Source organism: Pongo abelii, chromosome 18 (assembly GCF_028885655.2).
Source record: "Pongo abelii isolate AG06213 chromosome 18, NHGRI_mPonAbe1-v2.0_pri, whole genome shotgun sequence".
Classification (NCBI taxonomy): Eukaryota; Metazoa; Chordata; class Mammalia; order Primates; family Hominidae; genus Pongo; species Pongo abelii.
In genome coordinates, this window is record NC_072003.2 from 84,243,409 (window position 1) to 84,269,408 (window position 26,000).

General features: G+C 51.9%; 1 protein-coding gene across 4 annotated transcripts in view; it reads left to right on the top strand.

Annotated features, from left to right (window-relative positions):
- The window catches only part of CRISPLD2 (cysteine rich secretory protein LCCL domain containing 2), a 90,578-nt gene that overhangs the window by 15,498 nt on the left and 49,080 nt on the right, over positions 1–26,000 (top strand). For all 4 annotated transcript variants that reach the window (XM_024233527.3, XM_024233528.3, XM_063717388.1 and 1 more), the window contains exons 2-6: positions 2,994–3,307; positions 10,257–10,375; positions 13,572–13,704; positions 14,734–14,849; positions 18,873–18,973. In XM_024233527.3, the coding sequence (XP_024089295.2) occupies positions 3,068–3,307; positions 10,257–10,375; positions 13,572–13,704; positions 14,734–14,849; positions 18,873–18,973 (709 nt within the window). In that variant the 5' untranslated portion in view covers positions 2,994–3,067. The remainder of the gene's footprint in view (positions 1–2,993; positions 3,308–10,256; positions 10,376–13,571; positions 13,705–14,733; positions 14,850–18,872; positions 18,974–26,000) is intronic.

The following is a 26,000-nucleotide window of genomic DNA, read 5'->3' on the forward strand; positions in this document are numbered from 1 at the left end:
ATGTAGCAGGAGCCATCCAGATCTGGAGGAGCCTTATCCCCTCCCAAGCAGGGACCGCCCCCCTCCCCCAGGCCCTCTGGGCTGAAGTCAAACCCAACCACTTTCAGACCCAACAGTACTGGCACGCCACCCAGCATGGCAGGCCTGTGTTTCCCAGGCTGGCGGCTTTTGTGGTGCACGTGAGGGCACTTGGAGAAACCCTCCCATTTCTCTCCCCTTTTCCTTCTGTTCTCTTCCAATGTGGAGGTTTCACTAAACCCCATGGTTCTCCCAACTCTAAAGCTCCACCTGAGTCTTCATAACTTCTCTTTGGAATCCTTCGAGAAGGACCAGCCTCTAAGCTGTGGAAGTTCCTTTAACATTCAGAACAAAGGCGGCCAGTCAGATCTCCTGGGATAGCTCACGCTGGCTCAGGAAGACATGCCAGAGGACTCATTTAGAAACAGCATTTGTCTCTTCCTGTTTTCTCGCTTTGGCATTTTGTTTTATTTTGTTAAGCACAGGTTGACCCTCCCTAATCTGACAATCCCAAATCTGAAATGCTTCAAAATTCAAAACTTTTTGAGCACTGCCCTGAAGCCACATGTGGAAAATTCCACACCTGACCTCATGTGATGGGTTGCAGTCAAAACACAGTGAAAACTTTGTTCCATGCACAAAATTATTTTAACGTGTTGGATAAAATTACTTTCAGGCTACATGTATAAGGTGTATCTCAAACATAAACAACTTTTGTGTTTAGATTGGGTCTTATCCCCAAGATACCTCATTATGTACATGCAAATCAGCAGAGCATCATCATGACACCAGGAGGACACCCCGTGACGCCGATTACCGCACTCTCAACCTCAGCCCAGCGTCAGAGTTTTCTGGCGTCTCTTCTTTGAGCCTGGCCGCCTGCAGCTGGAAATGCTCATATATGGTGGTGTGACTAACCTGAGAGAGAGATCAGGGATCCTGAGAAGTTCTGCATTCTTGGTCTGCTTCTCAGCGGGACGAGTAAGCACGCAGAGGTCCTCCCTGCGCGGCCCCAGGCTTGGCTTCGGAGAAGGGCAGCCCATCTGGCCCGCTACAAAGCAAGCCAAGCCTCTCCTCTCCGCATGGGGTTATTTTTGTCTGAGGCGCAGGCTCAGTCAGGACCCTGGAGAGTTTCCAGGGGTCAGGAATGGGTACCACAGCGTTCCCATAGCTCTTTGGCTCAGCCTGTGTCGCGTGTTGCCAACGTTTCTGCTTCCTGGGATGCCCGTCTTGGCCTCCATCCCCTCCAGGCTTTGATCTACATCTCCCCACTCCAGCCCCACCCGAGGACGCCCACCTTGCACTGCCACTGTCCCAGCCAACTTGACTGATAAACACCAAACACCTGGTTGGTGCTATGGGGGTGAAGACCAGGGAGGACTCATGCGAAGAACTCAGCCCCATGGAGTTCCAACGGGTCAGCTTGAGGCACGGCCACCACCCAACCCTCCAGACAGAGCTGCTTCCTCCAGCCCCCGAGGGCCTGGCACTGTCTTTACAGTCAGCCTTGTCCTGCTATGTGGGGACTGCGGGTTTCCTCCTCCATCTCCCCAACCTAACTGTGAGCTCCTTGAGGCCAGGGACAGAGTCCTCTTCATCTTCGCATCCCCAGTCTCCAACTCAGAGTCCAGCACAAAATAAGGTGCTTGATGGAGGTGACTGGGTGGCCCCGACTCTCCCCTGGGAGGAAAGCAGAGAGGAGGGGTGTGCGTGGACGCACTCATTCAAGCCCTTCCTTGTCTTCTTGGGCCAATAACATACATTTTTCAGATGGCCAGGGAGGAGAAGGTCTGCAGTTTGTGACCCTATAATGGAGGGGAGGTAGTTGGCCCCCAGGGACAGAGGAGCCAAGGTAACTTGCTGGAAAATTCTGGGTCTTTGTAATCATCATTTCAAATCTCAGCATCTCTGCTTACCAGGAGGCCGGCCCTGGGCTTGTCTTGTTGCCACACTAAGCCACAGCTTTCTTTCTTTTTTTTTTTTTTTTTTGAGATGGAGTCTTGCTCTGTCGCCCAGGCTGGAGTGCAGTGGCGCAATCTCGGCTCACTGCAAGCTCCACCTCCCGGGTTCATGCCATTCTCCTGCCTCAGCCTCCCAAGTAGCTGGGACTACAGGCACACAGCACCACGCCCGGGTAATTTTTTGTATTTTTTAGTAGAGATGGGGTTTCACCATGTTAGCCAGGATGGTCTCGATCTCCTGACCTCGTGATCCGCCTGCCTCGGCCTCCCAAAGTGCTGGGATTACAGGTGTGAGTCACCATGCCCGGCCAGCCACAGCTTTCTTATCTGTAAAATGGGGATGAGAACAGCCTGACCTCCTGGGTTGTCACGGTGATTGAGAATAACATAAACGACCGGCCTGTGTAGGTGCTGATGAAGGGTTTTCTGAGGGAACAAAAGGCTGAGGCCTTGGCTGGACTTGGTTCTGGGCAGCTGTGTCTTAGCGTGCGACAGATGTGCGGGTGGGGCCCGGGGCGAGGGCCGTGATAAGAGGAGCCATATGCCAACCACTATTGGTAAACTGAGTCTGACTTCACAGGGACTAGAAGTTTGCTCTCAACGTTGGTCCACGGAGCATCCTTTGGTGATGGGAAATGACTTTAGCGATCCCCTTGGGACAGTAGATAGAAGCTAATTTGTGCCAGAGATTACCTGAGTCCTGAATGAATAAGAGATGCTGACTCATAATTAGAAAATGCAGGGACTCGCTCAAGGAAAACTTGAGTCCAGGAGGAACTCTTCTAGGTTATCCTCTTTGGAATCCCGACAGTTCATCTTGCTGGAAGCCCTTGGCGTAAATCCCAGCTCCACCACTTCCTGTCTGTGGGACCTTGCTTGTTTAGCTTCTGTGGGCCTCAGTTTCCACATCCGTAAAATGGAGAGAGTCCTGGGTGCTGAGTTCGCTGCTCGAGCCAGCGCTGTGACCGGCTCCTACTAATGCAGCTTCTCCCATCGCCCTCTGCTTCCTTTCAGAGCTCAAACGCCCAGCGCTGCCCCAGGAGCCCAGGCTGCCCTGTGAGTCCCATAGTTGCTGCAGGAGTGAAGCCATGAGCTGTGTCCTGGGCGGTGTCATCCCCTTGGGGCTGCTGTTCCTGGTCTGCGGATCCCAAGGCTACCTCCTGCCCAACGTCACTCTCTTAGAGGAGCTGCTCAGCAAATACCAGCACAACGAGTCTCACTCCCGGGTCCGCCGAGCCATCCCCAGGGAGGACAAGGAGGAGATCCTCATGCTGCACAACAAGCTTCGGGGCCAGGTGCAGCCTCAGGCATCCAACATGGAGTACATGGTGAGCGCCGGCTCTGGCCACAGAGGCTGGCACCGGGGGTGGGGCCTGGGCCACCAGCCTGCTCTGTTCCCCAGCCAGTGCGTGTGATGGCTGGCTCAGGGTCTCCTCTGGCAGGGGTGGATCCCAGCTCTGTTCTGTTTTGTCTGTTTGTTTTGAGACAGGGTCTCACTCTGCCACCAAGGCTGGAGTGCAATGGCGCAATCGTCATGCCCTGAAACCTTAGACTCCCGGGGTTAAGCGATCCTGCTTCAGCCTCCCAAGTAGCTGGAACTACAGGCATGCACCATGGTGCCCAGCTAGATTTTAAATATTTTGTGGAGATGGGGGTCTTGCTATGTTGCCCAGGCTGGTCTTGAACTCCTAGGCTCAAGCAATCCTCCTGCCTCAGCCTCTCAAAGTGCTGGGATTATAGGCATGAGCCACCATGTCTGGCTCTGGCTCTGTTCTTAACATTCTGCCAAAACAACACCTGTGGGTTCCCTGTGCAGAGCCTGCCTCGTTGCCTTCATGTCACTCTTGGTAGCTCCACTGGGAACACAGCTCTCAGCCCTTCCCACCTGGAGGCAGAGTGGGGAGGGGCCCAGGGCTGGGCTTTGCTGATGCTGATCTCAGCTCTGCCACACGCTAGCTGCACGACCCTGACTTCTCCTTAGCCAGTGTGAGCCTCACTTTCCACTTTGAGAGTCCTTCCTCGCGTGATTGCCATGACTGTGAGATAAATTGAGGCTGTGAAGGGCCTGGCGCAGACTGACCCTGCCTCCCTGACCCCTAGTCTTTGCTAACTGGGAAAGGAGCTAACGGTGACAGAAGGCAGCCAAGGTCAGCCCTCCTGGGTGCTTGTGATGGGTGTCCCAGGTGTGGTTGGGGGATGCTGCTATTTGACCCCAAGCTCCAGTGTGGAAACTTCCTTCCTGGCTGGTTTTCCAGAACTACAGGGAAATGGACCATAGTCTTCTAGGGTCGCTCGTTGTCCACCAACCAGGAGCCTCCACCTTGTCCATCCATCAGCTATGAATGGCTTTTTAAACAAACCCACGTCCCAGCCTGGGTAACATGGTAAAACCCCGTCTCTACAAAAAAATCCAAAAGTTAGCTGGGCATGATGGTGAGCACCTGTAGTCCCAGCTGCGGTGGGACTGAGGTGGAGGTGGAGGTGGGGGGTGGGAGCTGAGGAAGGAGGATCACTTGAGCCCGGGAGGTCGAGGCTGCAGTGAGCTGAGACTGCGCCACTGCACTCCAGCCTGGGTGACAGAGCAAGACCCTGTCTCAAAAAAAAAAAAAAAAAAAAAAATCCACGTCTCCCCCAGAGTGAGTCTTTGCCACTTTGGAGGTACAGGCATCATCATGTCTTTGGAATACACCCATGGGTCCCTGCTGTGATTGCTCTGAGAGACACGCTGCCGTCTCATCTGTGTCTTTAAAGCTGTGGTCACGTTCCTTTGCCACAGGCTGAGCTGGCCTGGGTGATGACCCGTGTCTCCCCCACAAAGCTGCCATGGAGGGTCGTGGCATGAGGGTTGAGTGGCTATTACGTGCCACGCGAATTGTGTCCTCTTTAATCCTGACAGTAATCCTGGAAAATAGAAAGTATTAGCACCAATTTGCAAAAGAGAAAACTGAGGCTCAGAGAGGTTCATCTTTAAAGGACTTGTACAAACCACACAGCTATAAATGTACAAATGGTGAAGCTGGGATTCAAAGCCACCCTGTCTGTCCCCAAAACCTGCACATAGAAGGTGCTAATACATATTTATTGTTTTTGTTTGTTTGTTTGTTTTTGAGACAGAGTCTTGCCCTGTCGTCCAAGCTGGAGTGCAATGGTGCCATCTCGGCTCACTGCAACCTCCGGCTCCCGGGTTTAAGTGATTCTCCTGACTCAGCCTCCTGAGTAGCTGGGATTACAGGCATGCACCACCACGCCAGGCTAATTTTTTGTATTTTTATTAGAGACAGGGTTTCATCACGTTGGCCGGGCTGGTCACAAACTTCTGACCTCAAGTGATCCACCCACCTCAGCCTCCGACAGTGCTGGGATTACAGGCATGAGCCACCATGCCCAGCCTATACATATTTATTGAATGTGTGGGTAGGAGGCAGGCTCTGCTTCTCTGCCTTCCACACACCTGAGATTTAATCAGCTGGTGAATTCTATGTATTTTTGAGTGCCTCCCGTGTGCCCAGCACCCCGTGAGATTTTTGCTATAGAGGTGGACAAAGCAGATGAGGTCCCCATCCACAGGGCACCTCTGGACTAGTGTAGCCAGGAAATATTTGTGGAGCACCTTCGACATGCCAGGCACTGTCCTGGATTCCAGGAAGAGGCATGATTATGAGTTGGGCAGAGTTAGATGAAGAAATACGGGGAGCTGCAAGAAAGAACGTTAGGGGTGGGAGAAACCTGACTGAGATGGAGGAGTAAGGGTGACCCACTCTGCGGAGGAGCCAACTCAGTTAAGACCTGAAGAGTGAGCATGGTTGAGCAAGCAAGCATGCAGGGAAGGGTGTTCTGGGCAGAGGGAACAGAAGGTGTGAAACCCACCACCGCCTCGTGAGTCTCTTTCCTTAACAGGAGAAAAGCTTCGGGTCTCAGAGGAGCTCTCAAAAAGCCGGCGGGGCCATGGCTCATTTCTGAGGGAGTGAGGCCATTGGAAGAAGTCAGAGAGGCAAGAAGGGGCAAATCACGCAGGGCTTTGAGGCTAAGTGAAGAGCCTGCCTTTTATTCTATGAGGAATAGGGTTTTGGTATTGCTGAAATGGGGGTGAAAAAGAAAAAAAAAGAAACAGGGTTTTTTGCGGGAGAGGATACATTTATGACTGTGAAGCACTTTTTTTTTTTTTTTTTTTTTTTTGAGACAGAGTCTCGCTCTGTCCCCTAGGCTGGAGCAGCAGTGGCGTGATCTCGGCTCACTGCAACCCCCGACCACTGGGTTCAAGTGATTCTCCTGTCTCGGCCTCCCAAGTAGCTGGGATTATAGGTGCCCACCACCATGCCCAGCTAATTTTTGTATTTTTAGTAGAGACGGGGTTTGCCATGTTGGCTAGGCTGGTCTCAAATTCCTGGCCTCAGGTGATCCACCCACTTCGGCCTCCCAAAGTGCTGGGATTACAGGCGTGAGCCACTGCACCTGGCCGTGAAACACTTTTGCTACTGTGTGGTGTTGGGGATTGGAGGGCCCAGCAGGAAGCAGGGAGGCTGCTGGGAGTTGGCTCAGTCAGCAGGTGACGGGCAGGTGAGGAGTGACAGGGCGGTATTTGGGCGGGAGGCGGGGGAGTGAAGAACAAAGAGCTGTTCCGGAGACCTGGGAGGCGTTGCCCATGGGTCAGGGCTACACTGGCTTACTGGCTGGGCTTTCTGTCTTTCTCCAAGCTCTGGACGCACCACACCGTGAGAAAGGCTCCTGGAAGCAGAGCAACCCTGCCCGGGGGCTGTTTCTGAAGGGGCAGAGCAGAGGCTGGAAGACCTGCAAGCCTTCCCTCAGAGTCACTGCTTTCCCTCATGCCACGCTCCCCTCCTCTTCCAAGTCAGTTAGCCTTCCTCCCTCCCTCCCTGCCTGCCTGCCTGCCTGCCTTCCCTCCTTCCCTCCCTCCCTCCCTCCCTCCCTCCTTCCTTCCTTTCTTATTTTTTTTTGAGACAGATTCTAGCACTGTCGCCCAGGCTGGAGTGCAGTGGTGCGATCTCGGCTCACTGCAACCTCCACTTCCCGGTTCAAGCGACTCTCCTGCCTCAGCCTCCTGAGTAGCTGGGACGACAGGTGCACACCACCACACCCGGCTAATTTTTGCATTTTTAGTAGAGGCAGGGTTTCACCACATTAGCCAGGCTGGTCTTGAATTCCTGACCTCAGCCTCCCAAAGTGCTGGGATTACAGGCATGAGCCACTGTGCCCAACCTAAGTTTTTCTTTTTCACCCCCAATTTCTGAGAGCAGAGGGGGCTTGTTGGAACATGCTGTTGGGAGAGTTGCTTTATGAGAAATGAAAGGAAAGGGGCCATGGGAACGTTGAGACCCACTGAATGTCCCATCCGTGCATCCCTGGTGGCTTGGCCTTGGTCCTCATGGGGCAAGGAGGCCCCACGTCTCTCTGGAGAGGTTGTCAGCATCTGGGACCAGAGCTTGACTGAGCTGCGACTCCCAGGATCCCAGATGCTTCCCGCCTCCCAGTCTGGAGCAGGCTGGGTTCATGTTGGTCTTCTTGTCCCTGCACTGTGCCGTCCTCCCGGTTTCATGCAAGACTTAGCGCCAGTGAAAGGAGCTTCTTTGCAGCAGGGAAAGTCAGGCCGCCCGGGCAGCCCAGAGCTGGCCTTTCATGTTTTGCTGTTTGTTTAGTTGGTGATGTTTCAGGATTGGAGCTGGGATCTGGGTCCTTTGGTCTAAAAGGCCGGCCTGCTGGGGAGGCTGAGCCTTCATGGATGCTACTGAGGCTACCTCAGAGCAGGGAGGCTGAAAGGAAGGGAAGGCAGGGCCCCTGCTACTCAGCCTGGCGCCCTCAGCACTGCACTGCATTGCCCCTCTGCTCTGGTTCACACCCAAACAAGCAATGCAGATTTGAGAAAGCGTCTTGGAAACGTGGCTTCTTGCTCAAACCTGCCTGCTGTGGCTTCAAGCCACAGTCCTTTGAAATAGCTTTAGCACTGAAAGGTGGATTCTAAAACCCCAAAGAGTTGAGCAGCCCGTTCTGAGGTTTTATGAGTGGACAGGCTCTGGAGCCAGCCAGCTTGCCTCCAGCCAGCTCGGTCACTGGCCAGCTTTGTGACTTCGGGCAGATTGCTTAGCCTTTCTGTTTATATTTCCTCACCTGCACGATGGGAACAAGAAACCCTTTCTCGTAGGGTTGTTTGGAGGAGGCGATGAGATAATGCATAATCAGTTCTAAGTAAATGTGAATGATGCTGTTATCATTTAGTATATCACACAGTCAGCATATTGCATTAGCATATTTTAGTAACTTATTATTTTAGTGGGATGGGTCTGGCACTTGGTTACAGTATGCAAGGCAGGAAGAGCCCCCTTAGTAGCCAGACAAGAGGGGGTTGTGAAAGGCTTCCTGGTTGTGTGACCTCAGGCATGCTACTTAACCTCTCCAAAACTCAAGGTTTGTTGCTCCTTGGCTGTTGAGGAGTCTTGCTGGGACACGGGGAGAGAGGGAAGCGAGGCATGCGGTTGTGTTGGGCAGGTACTCCCTGCTGGGGGGTCCCAGGGCTAAGACAGGACTGTCTTCCCTGAGCATCTGCTGTGTGCCCAGGGCTGGGTGTGCAGAGGGCAGGAGGCCAGCCTCTGCCTGCTTAAAGCTGGAGCATCTGTCGGGAGGACTCCAGGGAGGAAGTGCAGTGTCAGCTGCCAGCTGTGCCAGGGCTGCCTGGCGTCTGTTCCTCCACAGAGGAGAAAGGACACGCTTGCTCTGTTCATGGAGTTCTCTCCCCAGGAGTCATGTGTGTTCCTGAGGCCAGCCTGTCTTCAGAGTCTCTGCCCAGACCCCTGCTCAGGCCCCGCTGATTCAGGATGGGCTGTGCTGGGAGGTGAGCAGGGCTGGGCAAGCTGAAGACGTCTCTTGTCAATTTCCTCTCATTGTAGTAAAGTATACGGACTATAAAATTGACCACTGTAACCATTTTTAAGTGTGCAGTTCTTTGGCATTAGGTACATTCACACTGTTGTGCAACCATCCCCACCATCCATCTCTGGCACTTTCTTTTCTTTTCTTTCTTTCTTTTTTTTTTTTTTTTTTTTGAGACAGAGTCTTACTTTGTCCAGGCCTGGCTAATTTTTGTATCTTTAGTAGAGACAGGGTTTCACCATGTTAGGCAGGCTGGTCTCCAACTCCTGACCTTAAGTGATCTGCCCGCCTCAGCCTCCCAAAGTGCTGAGATTACAGGCGTGAGCCACTGCGCCAAGCCCATCTCCGGCACTTTCTATCTTCCAACTGAAATGCGGCACCCATTCATCTCAGGGCCCTTCTTGCAGTGTTGCCCTGCGGGTGGCCAGTGAGAATCTAAAATCCCCTGCAGGGGCCCTCGTCTGCTTTTCTTTGCAGGCCTGAGTGTGGCTGACGTGGATAAAGCCTACCTGACTGCAGCCAGGCCCTGGGCTGGGCACCTCGTAGGCTTCCCCTCCCCATTACTGCTCACAGTGAGGGCTGTGGACATACCCACATTACAGATGAGGACAGTGAGGCTCAGAGAGGGTAACTGTGTGCCTAGGTTCACACTGCCATGCCAGGACCAGCATTCAGAGCGCCAATCCAACGCCACACAGATAATTGATTTCTAGCTGCTGGCCTAGGAATAGCATCTGATTATTACCTGCTGTGGCCCACACATAACTGTGTACATGGAGACAGCTCAGGCTCCAAGGTCCTGAAGACCTGGGTTCAAATCCTGGTTCTGCGACTGGCTGGCTGTGGGACCCAGGGAAAATGGCATTGCTTCTTCAAGCCTTGATTTGCTTGCCTGTGAAATGGAGATAAGAAGGGTCTACTTCAGAGGCCCCCTGTTAGAATGCAATGAAAAGGTTGCGGTAAAGCCCGAGGCCTAGTGTGCCTGCAACATGCGTAAGGAGAGGAAGCCAGGGTCATCGGGACGGGCTTCCAGGCCAAGACCGTCCCTAGAGAGGGCTGCTGACCTTCCTTTTTCTTCCACACAGCGTGCCGTGTTACCCTCAGAGGTCACTCAGCATGGCCACTCCTGTTTCACAGACACTGAGGCCCAGAGAGAAGGCACCTGCCCAGGACCTCTGGCAAGTTAGAGGCCCAGCAGGAGGCCTGAGGACAGGCTTGAAGCCAGCACGTCTGGCCTGCCACGCCCCCCTGGCTGATTTAGGAACCCAGCGATACAGCAGCAGAGTATTGGCTATAGGCTCCACAGGATCCCAGGCTGGGGTGCTGCTGTATTTATGGTTCTTATGCCTCTCCTTCACCCTCACCTCCTGGTGCCCGTTTCTCCTTCTCCTGCAGACCTGGGATGACGAACTGGAGAAGTCTGCTGCAGCGTGGGCCAGTCAGTGCATCTGGGAGCACGGGCCCACCAGTCTGCTGGTGTCCATCGGGCAGAACCTGGGCGCTCACTGGGGCAGGTAAGAGCCACAAGTTCTTCTCCGGCTGCCGCAGGCCCCCAGTGCCGTGTGCCGGGCTCAGCACTTGTGCCCATTATCAAGTTTAGCCTGCAAAGAGAGTGAGAGAGACCACCCGTCTCATTGAAATTCTGGGAAACTGAGGCTTGGCATCCAGGAACACTCCTGAGTGACTGACAAAATGTATTCAAGCTTGGTTGGCTGACCCCAGACACTGATGATTGATTAAAGTTTGTAGTTTGGGTTTTCCTTCTTCCTTTCCTTCCTTCCTCCCTCCCTTCCTCCCTCCTTCCCTTCCCCTCCCCTCCCCTCCCCTCCCCTTCACTTCCCTTCCCTTCCTTCTTTTTTTGACAGGGTCTTATTCTGTCATCCAGGATGGAGTGCAGTGGCGCAATCTCGGCTCACTGCAACCTCCGCCTCCTGGGTTCAAGTGATTCTCGAGCCTCAGCCTCCCGAGTAGCTGGGACTATAGGCATGTGCCACCACCCCTGGCTAATTTTTGTATTTTTTGGTAGAGACAGGGTTTTACCATATTGGCCAGGGTGGTCTCGAACTGCTGGCCTCAAGTGATCCATCCACGTCGGCCTCCTCAAGTGCGGGGATTACAGGCATGAGCCACCGCACCCAGCCTGTAGTTTGGGATTTCCATTCCATCTCCTGTGCAGGGTTCTTGAGTCCCCGTTCCTGTGGGGTGAACTGCTCTGTTCATGGTGGGTCATTTCTGTCTGGTTCTGCTCACTGTTTAAGGCTGAGCCAAGTTCCACCCTGTTGGGAAGATGCCCATTGCCTTCCCTGCGTCATCTGGCCGTTGGGAAGCTCACTAACTTCTCCAGACCCCCGAGGCTTCCCTGTCTGGCAGTGTTCTGTCCCCTCTCCTTCCCTGTCTGGGAGTGATTTGTCCCCTCTCCCATAGGAGGCATTGACGGTTGTCTGTTAAATGCAGCCGACTGGCCTTCCCCAGAGTAACCTGGACCACATATCCGTGCTCCCAAAGAGGCCAGAAATCCCCTCCTGGGGGCTGAGGGCTGGTTTCATTGGAGAAAGTGGAAAAATGTCTTTTGACCATGCCCAGGATAACAACTAAGACCACATAAGACTTAACAACCAGCCTGTGACCGTGCCATGCCCAAGGCCAGAATTCACGTCCTCAGACCCATCCAGGACCTGGATCGACATCCATTTTGCCCTAATTATTGAAAAGTTGGACTGGGCTTTAGACAGCCTCTTAAAATGTAGGTGAGGGTTTGCTTTCACTTCCCACAGAGGGATTTCCTAGCCCGGGTTTCACTGGGCCATGGGCAACCACACCTTCCTCTGCATTCGTGGGTTTTCAGGACAAACCTGGGCAGGTGTCATGGTGGATCGACAGCTGTGACTTCACAGAGGCAAATCCACACCATGGTTTTTTCTTTGGTGAAGTTAGCTTTTTATAAAAACTATCTTCCAGGCTGGGCGCGGTGGCTCACGCCTGTAATCCCAGCACTTTGGGAGGCCAAGGTGGGCAGAATACAAGGTCAGGAGTTCAAGACTATCCTGGCCAACATAGTGAAACCCCCTCTCTACTAAAAATACAAAAAAATAGCCAGGCGTGGTGGTGGGCACCTGTAATCCCAGCTACTTGGGAGGCTGAGGCAGGAGAATTGCTTGAACCCGGAGGCAGAGGCTGCAGTGAGCCAGGATTGCGCCATTGTACTCCAGCCTGGGCGACAGTGCAAGACTTCGTCTCAAAAAAAAAAAAAAAAAAAAAAAAAATCTTACAATAACATGAAAGTCAAGTGTCTAATGCAGGGAGATCTGTAATTCCACTGGCCTGGTTCGGCTCTTTTCATTTTTCTGGGCTCCTTTGTAGCACTTGGCTGGGCGCCGACATAGTTTTACAGCATTGCGACTGTAACTTGGATCACTTTGAAATCTTTTTTTTTTCCTTTTCATACAATATTAGGAAATTTTCAGTGATATAGTTGTCATGAGTGTCACCCTGCAAATGCCCTAATGGTCCCTCTGTGGATAGACCAAAGTTGACTCGTTGGCTCTTGCAGATTCATTTTTGTTTTTTGTTTTTCTCTTTGTCTCACTTGAATTATTTCATTAGGATTACTCCTGAGAAGTAGGATTGCTGGGCCAAAGGGCACACAGACTTCCCCCCTTCTTAAGGAATTTTGCTAACTTGCTTTGCAAAAGAGCCCCTGACTCTGCACGGCCCCCCGGGGCAGCCACGGGTTCCTTTCCCCACAGCCATGCCAGTGCCAGCCTTGAGTCTGCGTGACCTTGAGCCTGCAGGGAAGCGGATGAGAGGCCAGCAGCGCTCTGCTCCTGCCTCCTCACTGTGTGCACGCCTCTCTGCAAATGCCGCTGACCGCTGCCGTGCGCTCCGCTTCCAGATAGTAATTGTTACAAGACCTCTAACTGCCTCGCCGACCACATGGCCCTTAAAAATGGTCATTTCCCCCCGTGAGCGTTTTCTCTTCATCGAAACCACTTTGTTTATACTTGCTGGTGACAGTGTGACTGTGGACTTGCCTCCAGTTCGGGTTTTTCCCTAGTTAAAAAAAAAATGGTGCCAACCTTGGCAGCCAAGGCTGAAGCAAGGGAGTGGTGAGTATGAAGCAATGACTCCACAGAGGATGTCCAGGGACAGGTGCAGCTGGTGGCTGCGGATTACAGGTGTGCACCACCACGCCCGGCTAATTTTTGTATCTTTAGTAGAGACGGGGTTTCGCCATGTCGGCCAGACTAGTCTCCAACTCCTGACCTCAGGTGATCCACCCGCCTCAGCCTCCCAAAGTAGTGGGATGACAGGCTTGAGCCACGATGTTCGGCCTTAACTGCACTCACGTCTTAATCAGGTTTTGTCTTAGACAACAATATCTGTGAAATACGGGCTTCACGGGCTGGGTAGTTTTTCTCCAATGTACCTGAAAATAAACACCTAATTGACATGAAAAAGGACTCACTAAAAGCCAGGTTAAGAGTTTTCTGCACATGCAGGTGGTGTATGAGCCACCTGAGGAGCCTACTAGAGACCCCAGGTGAGCTCCTCAGTGATCATGGTTTTAAGCACCTGTACCAGGTGCTGCTGGAATTGGCAGCTATTCCCCCTCCTCGGCCTCCCTCCCTCCCGGCTGCCCGTGGCTACTGCTGTCTCCACTGGTGGGTGCGGGGAGGGACTGGGACTGAGTGAGCTGTTTCTGCCCTGCAGGTATCGCTCTCCTGGGTTCCACGTGCAGTCCTGGTATGACGAGGTGAAGGACTACACCTACCCCTACCCGAGCGAGTGCAACCCCTGGTGTCCAGAGAGGTGCTCAGGGCCCATGTGCACGCACTACACACAGGTAACTTGGGGACTGGCGATGACCTCAGCCCTGCACCCCAATCCCAGTCATTCACCCCCTGCCCCTGGGGGATTGCTGCCAAATCTGTAAAGCCTCTGTGCTGTTATTGCCTTAATTTTTAAAAATTCAGTTCTATGCAAAGTACAGCTGGTAGAATAAGCTGTTTGTTACCAGCAAGGCCAGAAACTGAGCGAGCACTACAAACTCTTTTTTTTTTCTTTGAGGCGGTGTCTCCCTACTACCTGGACTGGAGTGCAGTGGCATGGTCTTAGCTCAATGCAGCCCCAAATTCCTGGGCTCAAGCAATCCTCCCACCTCAGCCTCCTCAGTACCTGGGACTACAGTTGTGCACCACCAGGCCTGGCTAATTTAGAGATGGGTCTGGCTATGTTGTCCAGGCTAGTCGCAAACTCCTGGGCTCATGCAATCCTCCCCGCTCAGCTTCCCAAAGTGTTGGGATTACAGGTGTGAGCTACTGCACCCAACCGAGAAAACTTCTATGGCAATTTGACATTGTGGGGCATTTTCATTGTGTGGGAGTCTGTTCGTTTGCTTGCTTTTTTTTTTTTGAAACGGAGTCTCCCTCTGTCGCCCAGGCTGGAGTGCAGTGGCATGATCTCGGCTCACCACAACCTCTGCCTCCCGGGTTCAAGCGATTCTCCTGCCTCAGCCTCCCGAGTAGCTGGGACTACAGGTGCCCGCCACCACGCCCGGCTAATTTTTGTATTTTTAGTAGAGACGGGGTTTCACCATGTTGGTCAGGCTGGTCTGAAACTCCTGACCTCGTGATCCGCCTGCCTCAGCCTCCCAAAATGCTGAGATGACAGGCGTGAGCCACTGCACCCGGCCCACTTGCTTTGCTTTTTAAGGAAATGTATGTATCTTCAATGGGTTAGGGACTAATATCTGCTTCCCCAGCCCTTCACCGCGTACCTCTTTAGTGCCAGCACCTTATACATCCAGGCCAAATGATATCACCATTTTGTTCCTTGTCCTTCGAGCTGTGACACACAAATGTCATCTTTTCAGATAGTTTGGGCCACCACCAACAAGATCGGCTGTGCTGTGAACACCTGCCGGAAGATGACCGTCTGGGGAGAAGTTTGGGAGAACGCAGTCTACTTTGTCTGCAATTATTCTCCAAAGTAAGACAAGTTGATGCAGTTGTATGGGGTGGGGGTTGGGATGTGTTTGCTTGCCAGGGAGCACCCAGTGAAAACTGGCTTGAGCAGCGAAGTCTTTATTATCTCACATAACAAAGAATCTAGAGTTTGGTGCATCTGGGTTAGCTTAATAGCTCAGCAGTGTCAACAAGGACTCGGGTCCTTTCCATCTCTCCTCATGGTCCCGAGATGGCTGCACAGCACCAACATCACATCCCCTCAAGCAGAAGGAAGGATGGTCAAAGGGCTCTCTCCTTAGGTCTTTTGCACACTGGCATACTTTTTCCTTATGTTCTTGGCCAGAATTAGACCAATCGTAGATGAGGGGGAACAAGATTGCCCCAACTGGCTTTGCAAGACGTCCTCTGGGACCAATTGAACAAAGTCAGAAGTGGGAATAGCTGCTGGCTGGGCAACCAGCATGGTCTGCCCTGGCAGTATGATTATTTTTCTCTGAAAACGTGCAGTAGACAGCACCCTAGAAAACACATGTTCACACAAAGCCTAGCTTCTCTGTTTCCCTCCGAAGAGGGTCCGCATGCGGCCTCCTGATCATGGTGCCTCCTCCGCCTATAGCATGCTCAGATCATCAGTGTGGCGTCCAGCCCTTGACTCATTTGCTCATGGGACAAATATGTGCTGATTCTTGGAGAGCCACTCCCCCAGTTCATGGCCTGAGGTTTGCATGCTGGCCGCTGGCCACCGCTGTTCTTGCCCCGTGCCCTGTGTAGAGTGGGCCCCGGGGCATGTTTGCTCAGTGACTGAATGAAACGGGAATGATCTCATTTATTTGTTTTGGGTCAGGAGTAGTTATGAAAAGGTGGGATGAAGGGGGAATCGCTGAGGTTGGGAGGAAAAATAGAAACCCTCTCAAAACCATCTGGCGTGCCTGTGGTGGTGTGGCGCGGCTCAGCAGCCCACATGGATAAGCGCAGCGGGTGTGTCATTGCCTGGGAGGGACGCAGGCACCATGCAAGAGCAGCAGACTGGTCCAAGGTGGTGGAATTCCTGGCCCAGTGGCAGGTGGTGAATGAGGAATCATTTGACTTGACTCTATAAAAAATAGACACTAGAAGGTCCTATCGGAAATGAACTTCTTTCCTTCTGTAGCTGCCCCCTCCTTCCTTAAAAAAGGAATAACCTCCATATGGTAAAATATACTCATCTTCAGTATACAGTGCGACACAGTCTCACATGCATTAGTCTGTTGGGGCTGCAACAACAGAGGCCACAGCCTGGGCAGCTTACGCATCAGACTTTTATCTCTCACCATTCTGGAGGCTGGAAGTCCCCTGGACCAAGGGGGAGCAGATCAAGGGGTGGCAGATCAAGGTGGGGCAGATCAAGGGGTGGCAGCATCGGGCTCCAGTTGGGGCTCTTTTCCTGGCTCACCAACGGCCGCCTTCTTACATAGTGGTGAGAGATGAGGACACCAATCCTATTGGATCAGGACTTCACCTGTTGACCTCATTTAACCTTAGTTAGTTTCGTCAAGGCCCTGTCTCCAAGTACAGTCACGTTGGGGGTGAGGGCTTCAACACTGGGATCTGGGTAGACACATACTGAAAGTCCATGGCAATAGCCCTCTACCCGTGTAACTACCATCCAGATGGAGATGGACGGTGTCTCCCGTGCCCCAGAGGCTCTCTCGTGCCCTGCAAAGTGATCACCATTCTAGCGTCTTTCCCATCGGTCTGTGGTGTCTGGTGTGGGACCTCACATGAAGAGGGCCACACAGCACACTCCCTGTGCCCCCAAATGGTGTTTTGCTCAACATCACATTGGTGAGGTCTCCCCATGGTGTTGTGTGATCACCGGTTCTTTCCTTTTGTCCACTGCGTATTACTGTGTGCTGTCCACGGCCTCTTTCTTAGAGAGAGGGCTTGAGCCCCTGGGCTATGCAGGACACTGTCCCAGGCACCAGGTGGGGAAGGTGGCTGGGAGGGTGAGTTTGGGTGTGGGGGGGGTCAAATCCCTTGAGGGGGATTCCCCACCCGACAAGGGGTGGGGTGGGTGTGTACATAGAGGGCCTTGTGTGTGAGGGAAGGTACTTCACGGTGCTATTCAAAAATTAAGGAGACTGGCCAGTGCAGTGGCTCATGCCTGTAATCCCAGCCTCCTTCGGCCGAGGCAGGAGAATCGCTTGAGTCCAGGAGTTCAAGACCAGCCTTGGCAACTGGCAAAACCCCATCTCTACAAAAAAATACAAAAAGTTAGCTGGGTGTGGTGGTGCATGCCTGTATTCCCAGTTACTTGTGAGGCTGAGGAGGGAGGATTGCTCGAGCCCAGGAGGTTGAGGCTGCAGTGAGCTGTGGTCACACCACTGCACTCCAGCCTGGGTGACAGAGCAAGACCCTGTCTCAAAAATTAAGGAGATTGTCTGTCTGCAGGACCCGATGCCCCGCTGGCCTTCCACCAATGCCAACCCTGAGCTGGGAGCATCGGTGGTGTGGTTTGTCTGAGGAAATATAGAACCCTAGACACAAGGGGAAACTTGGCAGAGGCAGTAGGACGTACCCACGACAAGGCCACGATCATCTGAGAAACCTGCTGGGCTTCACCCAGAGACAGGATGGGCTCTGGGCCCTCTCGGTCCCTTGGTGATATTCCTTTTGGGGGAGTCATCCCGAAGGCCCCCAGGGATCTGAACAGAGGGTGACTGAGCGAGGATGTCTTGTGGCATGGCACGGACGCGGTCATTCTGCCTCCCGAATGTAAGAGGGTGGGAGAGGCTGTGTGCAGGTCATAACACCAGACAGTGCCCAGCCCTGTCCTCCCCACACTGCATGGCCCACTGCCCCTCCCCTGCCCACAGGCCTCTCGGTGAGGCCAGGGTGCTTCTGGGGCCGCGGGAAGTTCTAGGCCACTCTTGTAAGGACGGATGCCTATCAGACCCAGAGCGTGTTTCCTGCCGTTTGTCTTTGGCCAGCGCTGGCAGGGCCCCTCCCCATCTTCCCTGGAAAGCATCAGAGGGTTCCCCGCACAAGCTTGTGGATTTCCCCAGCGTTCAGAGCACAGCCTTCCCCATGAGTCAGGCACCGGTCCAAGGGCTTCCCCACGGTCACTCCCTCAGTCTCACAGCAGCCCTGCTGCTGTGACCCCATTTTACAGAAAGGGGAACCGAGGCTGGGGCTGGAGGAGTCTGGCCGAGGGCACATGCTGGCAGCCTGGGGCCCAACCCAGGGAGCTTGCTCTTCACAGCCCAGGAGCTGCAGGAAGGGCCTAGGGATTCCGCTCACCACTGCTACCTGGCCCCTGGAGAAAGCCTATGGTGCAGCCTTCAGTTTTCCTGCCCCTGGGAACTCCGGAGAGAGGCAGAGGGCAACTATGACCCAAGAGGGACCTTTGACCCGGCCCCTAGAGTAGGGTGCGCCTAACTAAGGCTCTGAGCCTGACAGCCTGGGTTCAAATCCCAGCCCCGCCACTTGCTTGCTCTGTAACCTGGGGCAAGTCAGTTAACCTCACCGTGCCACAGTTTCCTCCTCTGCAAAAGTATTGAATTCCAGCTCTTCCCTCCTGGGGTGTTGGGGAGTTGGGGTGAGGAGTGCGGTGAAGGCACAGACCACGGATGGCATGTGGTAAAAACTGGGAAACACAAGCCATCTCCGGGACAGGCTGGCTTTACACATTTGAGAAATGGCTTAAAAGGGGGTCCTGGCAGCTTTTCAGTGCTAAGGTGTTGGGATCCAGGGGCCCTGATAGTGTTCGGAGACGTGTTGGTGGAAGAGGGGCCACGGGGCCGACAGCCAGCCAGGGCAAAGGTACTGGGTGGAAGGGCATCTTGTAGCTCCCTCCTGCAGAATCGCTGGGATTCTGGAGCTCTCTAGACTCTCTGTGCACGGGAGGGGCCTGGGACAGCCACCTTTCCCGCTTCCCACAGCACAAACCTTCCCTCCAACCTGTCAGTGGCAGTGTTCAGGGACTCACCTGGGCCTTGGAAGAGGATCAGTCCCGATGCCTCACATGGTGGTTCCCTCTGACGGTTGTTTTTGGGTCTGTCCTCAGGGGGAACTGGATTGGAGAAGCCCCCTACAAGAATGGCCGGCCCTGCTCTGAGTGCCCGCCCAGCTATGGAGGCGGCTGCAGGAACAACTTGTGTTACCGAGGTAGGAAATTTATTCCCAACACTTTTGCAATGAATTTGCCCTCAGTCTGAGTCATGTGACAGCGTTACATAAAACGGGGGAATTAAAGAAGTCAGTCACCCCTCCCGGCCCTATTGAAGATGCTCTCAGCACGTTCCTCCTGCCTCCGTGATGAGCTGAGCCTCATCTCCAGGGTCTGGGCTCAGCTTCCAGGCCCCTGGAGAGCCCTACTGCCCCGAGACATGGCTTCCCATGGGCATCTCCTGTGCCGGGCTCTGCGGATGCTGGACACAGTGTTAAATGCAGACGCACTGCTCACCCTCGTTAGCATTCACAGTTTCATATAAAATAGGCCACGGGCCGGACATGGTGGCTCACACCTGTAATCCCAGCACTTTGGGAGGCTGAGGCAGGAGGACCATATGAGGTCATGTATTAGAGTTCTCTAAAGGGACAGAACTAATAGGGTATATATATATATATATATATATATATATATATATATATATATATGAGTTTATTAAGGAGTATTAAACTCACATGATCACAAGATCCCACAATAGGCCATCTGCAAGCTGAGGAACAAGAAAGCCAGTCTGAGTCTGGAAGTGGAACAACTTCAAGCCCGATGTTTGAGGGCAGGAAGCATCCAGTGCAGGAGAAAGATGGAGGCTGCTGCCAGTCTCCATCTAAGTCAGTCTAGTCTTTTCACATTTTTCTGCCTGCTTTATATCCTGGCTGCACTGGCAGCTGATTAGATGGTGCCCACCCAGATGAAGAGTGGGCCTGCCTCTCCCAGCCCACTGACTCACATGTTAATCTCCTTTGCCAGCACCCTCACAGACACACCCAGGATCAGTGCTTTGTATCCTTCAATCCAATCAAGTTGACACTCAGTATTAACTATCACAAGTCCACCCCTTGTCAACTTGAACCCATACACATCTCCTGAGATCATACATAATCTTCAAATAAAGACAATAATAAGATCATAATTACACCTAACATAATACGACTGTCCTTCGTAAAACTGGAAACTCATCAATCCCCAACCCAAATGCTATGACATAAAGTTAACAATACTTAAATGCTGATATGAAGTTAATAAATCTTTTGTCCCATGATAAAGGAAAAAGGAAATAACATGAAGATATTTTCTTAGTACAAGTGTATACATGCACAAACAAGTTTTTAACAAAAGAAGGAGGAAATACTCATAACAATTACAGTCCTCATATCTGCAACTGGTCACGTGGTTATAGCTGGTATTGATGACTACCTTCTTCTACTACCCATTCTGTATTCCCTTTGCCTTCAGCAAGCACCTCAGCAGGTCACAGTTTTTTTCCTGGTGGAGTGACCCAAACCTTCATTCCTAAAGGGTCTGGGCCATTTGTAGTCCTGCCTGGATTAGGCTGTTGTAGTTTCCCATTGACCTTAATCACAGGGCATGGTAAGACAGAGATGCCCTAAGGGAGCTCCTGTATTCCACGCATACTCTTCCTTACCTCCACTGTGGAGCAGTAGACTGATTTCATGTTGATAATCCATGTCACTCACCCCAGCCAACACTGTAACTCCCTTCTTAGCCTGTTGACTTAAGGGTAGGAGGAGCCCAGAGTGTCCAGGTGGCAACCTTAACTTCCAATTTAATGGGATTGTTGCTATGTCTCCTGCTGGCAGCATTCTTCCCTCTGGAACTAAGACCTCTAGGCCAGCAGAATGTAATGCCACAGGAACAGGAAGCAAAAATTTTGCTAGTGGGTCACTAGGGGTGAGGGTGAGTGATGCCATTTCCACTTCCACCCCTTAATTCCTGAACTCATGAATCTCGGCTATGGGAGAAACAATCCCATATATTGGATGCTGATTGAGGGCATACATGGCCTTCTGGAGAACTTTGCCCCAGCCCTGCCAAGTATTGTCACCTAGTTGGCATTGTAATTGTGACTTCAAAAGGCCATTCCACTGTTCTATCAATCCAGCTTCAGAATGTTGGGGAACATGGTAAGACCAGTGAATTCCATGAGCATGAGCCCACTGCCACACTTTTTTAGGCATAAATTGAGTGCCTTGGTCAGAGGCAGTGCTGTGTGGAATACCACGATGGTGGATAAGGCATTCTGTGAGTCCACAGATGGTAGTCTTGGCAGAAGCATCGCGTGCAAAATAGGCAAACCTGTATCCAGAGTAAGCATCTGTTCCAGTGAGGACAAACCTCTGCCCTTTCTGTGATGGAAGAGGTCCAATATAATCAACCTGCCACCAGGTAGCTGGCTGATCACCCTGAGGAATGGTGCCATACAGAAGGCTCAGTGTTGGTCTCTGCTGCTGGCAAATTGGGCACTCAGCAGTGGCCGTAGCCAGGTCAGCCTTGATGGGTGGAGGTCCATGTTGCTGAGCCCATGCATAACGTCCACTCCTGCCACCATGGCCACTTTGTTCATGGGCCCATTGGGCGATGACACAGGTGACTGAGGAAAGAGACTGAGTGGTGTCCACAGGATGAGTCATCTATCTACTTGATTAATAAATCCTCCTCTGCTGAGGTCACCTCTTGGTGAGCATTCACATGGGATACAAACATCTTCACAGTTGCTGACCACTCAGAGAGGTCCATCCACATCCCTCTTTCCCAGATTTCTTTGTCGCCAATTTCCCAATCATGCTTCTTCCAAGTCCCTGACCATCCAGCCGAACCATTGGCTACAGCCCATGAATCAGTATATAATCGCACATCTGGCCATTTCTCCTTCCATGCAAAGTGTACAGCCAGGTGCACTGCTCGAAGTCCTGCCCACTGGGAAGATTTCCCTTCACTGCCATCCCTCAAGCATGTCCTAGAAAGGGGCTGTACTGCTGCAGCTATCCACTGTCAGGTGGTGCCTGCATATTATGCAGAACCATCTGTGAACCAGGCCCTAGTCTTCTCTTCATCTGTCAACTGATCATAGGGAACTCCCCATGAGGCCATCGGTGCAGGCTCTAGTCTTCTCTTCATCTGTCAACTGATCATAGGGAACTCCCCATGAGGCCATCGGTGCAGGCTCTAGTCTTCTCTTCATCTGTCAACTGATCATAGGGAACTCCCCATGAGGCCATCGGTGCAGGCTCTAGTCTTCTCTTCATCTGTCAACTGATCATAGGGAACTCCCCGTGAGGCCATGGGTGCAGGCTCTAGTCTTCTCTTCATCTGTCAACTGATCATAGGGAACTCCCCATGAGGCCATCGGTGCAGGCTCTAGTCTTCTCTTCATCTGTCAAATGATCATAGGGAACTCCCCATGAGGCCATCGGTGCAGGCTCTAGTCTTCTCTTCATCTGTCCACTGATCATAGGGAACTCCCCATGAGGCCATCGGTGCAGGCTCTAGTCTTCTCTTCATCTGTCAACTGATCATAGGGAACTCCCCATGAGGCCATCGGTGCAGGCTCTAGTCTTCTCTTCATCTGTCAACTGATCATAGGGAACTCCCCATGAGGCCATCGGTGCAGGCTCTAGTCTTCTCTTCATCTGTCAACTGATCATAGGGAACTCCCCATGAGGCCATCGGTGCAGGCTCTAGTCTTCTCTTCATCTGTCAACTGATCATAGGGAACTCCCCATGAGGCCATCGGTGCAGGCTCTAGTCTTCTCTTCATCTGTCAAATGATCATAGGGAACTCCCCATGAGGCCATCGGTGCAGGCTCTAGTCTTCTCTTCATCTGTCCACTGATCATAGGGAACTCCCCATGAGGCCATCGGTGCAGGCTCTAGTCTTCTCTTCATCTGTCCACTGATCATAGGGAACTCCCCATGAGGCCATCGGTGCAGGCTCTAGTCTTCTCTTCATCTGTCCACTGATCATAGGGAACTCCCCATGAGGCCATCGGTGCAGGCTCTAGTCTTCTCTTCCTCTGTCAACTGATCATAGGGAACTCCCCATGAGGCCATCGGTGCAGGCTCTAGTCTTCTCTTCCTCTGTCCACTGATCATAGGGAACTCCCCATGAGGCCATCGGTGCAGGCTCTAGTCTTCTCTTCATCTGTCAACTGATCATAGGGAACTCCCCATGAGGCCATCGGTGCAGGCTCTAGTCTTCTCTTCATCTGTCAACTGATCATAGGGAACTCCCCATGAGGCCATCGGTGCAGGCTGGGGGAGAGACGGCAGGGTGGCAGCCGTGGAGACCATGGGGAGTTGAGCCACTTCCTTATGTAACTAACTTGTGCTTTCAGAACTTGCTTGAGCCCAATCACATATATACCACTTCCATTTGATGATGGAAAGCTGCTGTGCACGACACCCTTTATGGCTCGATGGGTCAGAAAGCATCCAGTTCGTGATGGGCAGTTCAGGTCGCATGCTGACTTGATGACCCATAGTCAAACGTTCAGTTTCCACCAAAGCCCAGTAACAGGCCAAGAGCTGTATCTCAAAAGGAGAATAGTTGTCTGCAGAAGATGGCAGGGCCTTGCTCCAAAATCCTCCAGGCCTCCTCTGTGATTCACCTATGGGAGCCTGCCAGAGGCTCCAAACAGCATCCCTATCTGCCACTGACACCTCGAGTACCATTGGACCTGCTGGGTCATATGGCCCAAGTAGCAGAGCAGCTTGCATAGCAGCCTGGACCTGTTGCAGAGCCTTCTCCTGTTCTGGACCCCACTCAAAACTGTTAGCCTTTTGGGTCACTTGATAAATGAGCCAGAATAACACACCCAGATGAGGAATGTCTTGCCTCCAAAATCCTAATTGGCCCACTAGGCATTGTGCCTCTTTCTTGATTGTAGGAGGGGCCAAATGCAGCAACTTATCCTTCACCTTAGAGGGAATACCTTAACAGGCCTCACACCACTAGACCCCTATAAATTTTACCGAGGTAGAAGTTTCCTGAATTTTAGTCGAATTTATTTCCCATCCTCTGGCACACAAATGTCTCACCAATAAGTCCAACGTGTTTGCTACTTCTTGCTCACTGGATCCAATCAGCAAAATGTCTTCAATGCAATCGACCAGTGTGATATCTTGCAGAAGTGAAAGCAATCAAGTTCTCTCTGAATCAGATTATGACACAAAGCTGGAGAGTTGATATACCCCTGAGGTAGGACAATAAAGATATATTGCTGGCCTTTCAGCTGAAGGCAAATTACTTCTGGTGGGACTTATGGACAGGAATGGAGAAAAAGGCATTTTCCAAGTCAGTGGCTGTATACCAGGTACCAGGAGATGCGTTAATTTGCTCAAGCAATGAAACCACATCTGGTACAGCAGCTGCAATTGGAGTCACCACTTGGTTAAGCTTACGATAATCCACTATCATTCACCAAGATTCATCTGTCTTCTGCACAGGCCAAATGGGAGAGTTGAACGGGGATGTGATGGGAATCACCACCCCTGCGTCTTTCAGGTCCTTGATGGTGGCGCTAATCTCTGCAGTCCCTCCAGGGATGTGATATTGTTTTTGATTTACTATTTTTCTAGGTAGAGGCAGCTCTAATGGCTTCTGTTTGGCCTTTCCCACCATAATAGCCCTCCCCTACCTGTCAGGAAGCCAAAGTGGGGGTTCTGCCAGCTGCTAAGTATGTCTATGCCAATTATGCATTCTGACACTGGGGAAATGACCACAGGATGAGTCCAGGGACCTACTGTAAGCCAGACCTGAGCTAAAACTCCATTAATTACCTGACCTCCATAAGCCCCTACTTTAACTGGAGGACCACAATGATGTTTTTGGTCCCCTGGAGTCAACACCAGCTCAGAGCCAGTGTCCAGTAGTCCCCAAAATGTCTGATCATTTCCCTTTCCCCAATGTACAGTTTCCCCAGTACAAGGCCAGAAGTCTCCTTGGGGAAGGAGGCAAGAAAGATTAACAGCATAAATTGTCAGTAGCGTAGTGGGGTCCTTCCTCAAGGGGACCTAGCCTACCCTTCATTCAAGGGGTTCTGGGTCTGTAAACTGGCTCAAGTCTGGAAATTGATGGAGGGGCTGTGATTCTCTGTTTTTATAATTCAAATTAGTCTTTTGTCCACTCGATCTGGAAGTTTTCTGCTTATGTAAATTAAGTGGGAATGCAGTAGGCTTCCTATCAATTTCAATTCTAGGAGCAGCACAATTAATTAGCCAATGACAGGACTCTACACGAGTCGGACTATTCTGATTGTCACTTTGCCTCTGCTGTCCATTACAGTAGCTATGTCCACCTTGCTTTTGATGGTTGAGTGCTGCCACTTGGCCCCTGCCACCTCGGGATCCAATCATTCCCATTGCATTTAAATTTTGTAGTGGAGTGACTGCGGTTCCCACTGTTAGATCTGAAGTACAGAGAAAAGCAATTACAAAGATGCAGGTGCTGCCTTTACAAATCTATTTCGCAGGCCGGGCGCAGTGGCTTACGCCTGTAATCCCAGCACTTTGGGGGGCCGAAGCGGTGGATCATGAGGTCAGGAGATCGAGACCATCCTGGCTAACATGGTGAAACTCCATCTCTACTAAAAATACAAAAAATTAGCCGGGTGTGGTGGCGGGCGCCTGTAGTCCCAGCTACCCAGGAGGCTGAGGCAGGAGAATGGTGTGAACCCGGGAGGCGGAGATTGCAGTGAGCTGAGATTGCACCACTGCACTCCAGCTTGGGCGATAGAGTGAGACTCCGTCTCAAAAAAAAAAAAAAAAAAAAATCTATTTCACAAAGCATTAGTCAAGGGTACATCTTCTGGATTCTCCCAGCTGGGATGAGTAGGTCCAAAGTGACTAATCCACTCTACCATCCCAATCTCCCTAAGCCTTTGGATCCCTTCCTCTACATTAAACCAAGGGAGATCAGGCATTTCCAGCTCACTCACAGTGGGCCACCTTTTAATCCATATTTCAGCTAACCAAGCAAACAAAGCAAATAAAAACAGTGAAGAACCTTTTTTAACTCCCTGAGCTGCAACATTAAATTAAATGCAGAATCCCTATTTAGTGGGCCCAAATTAAGAAATTCAGCCTGATCCAACTCTATGTTCCTTTCACCATTATCCTATACCCTTAATATCCATTCCCATGACTGTTCTCCAGATTTCTGCTTAT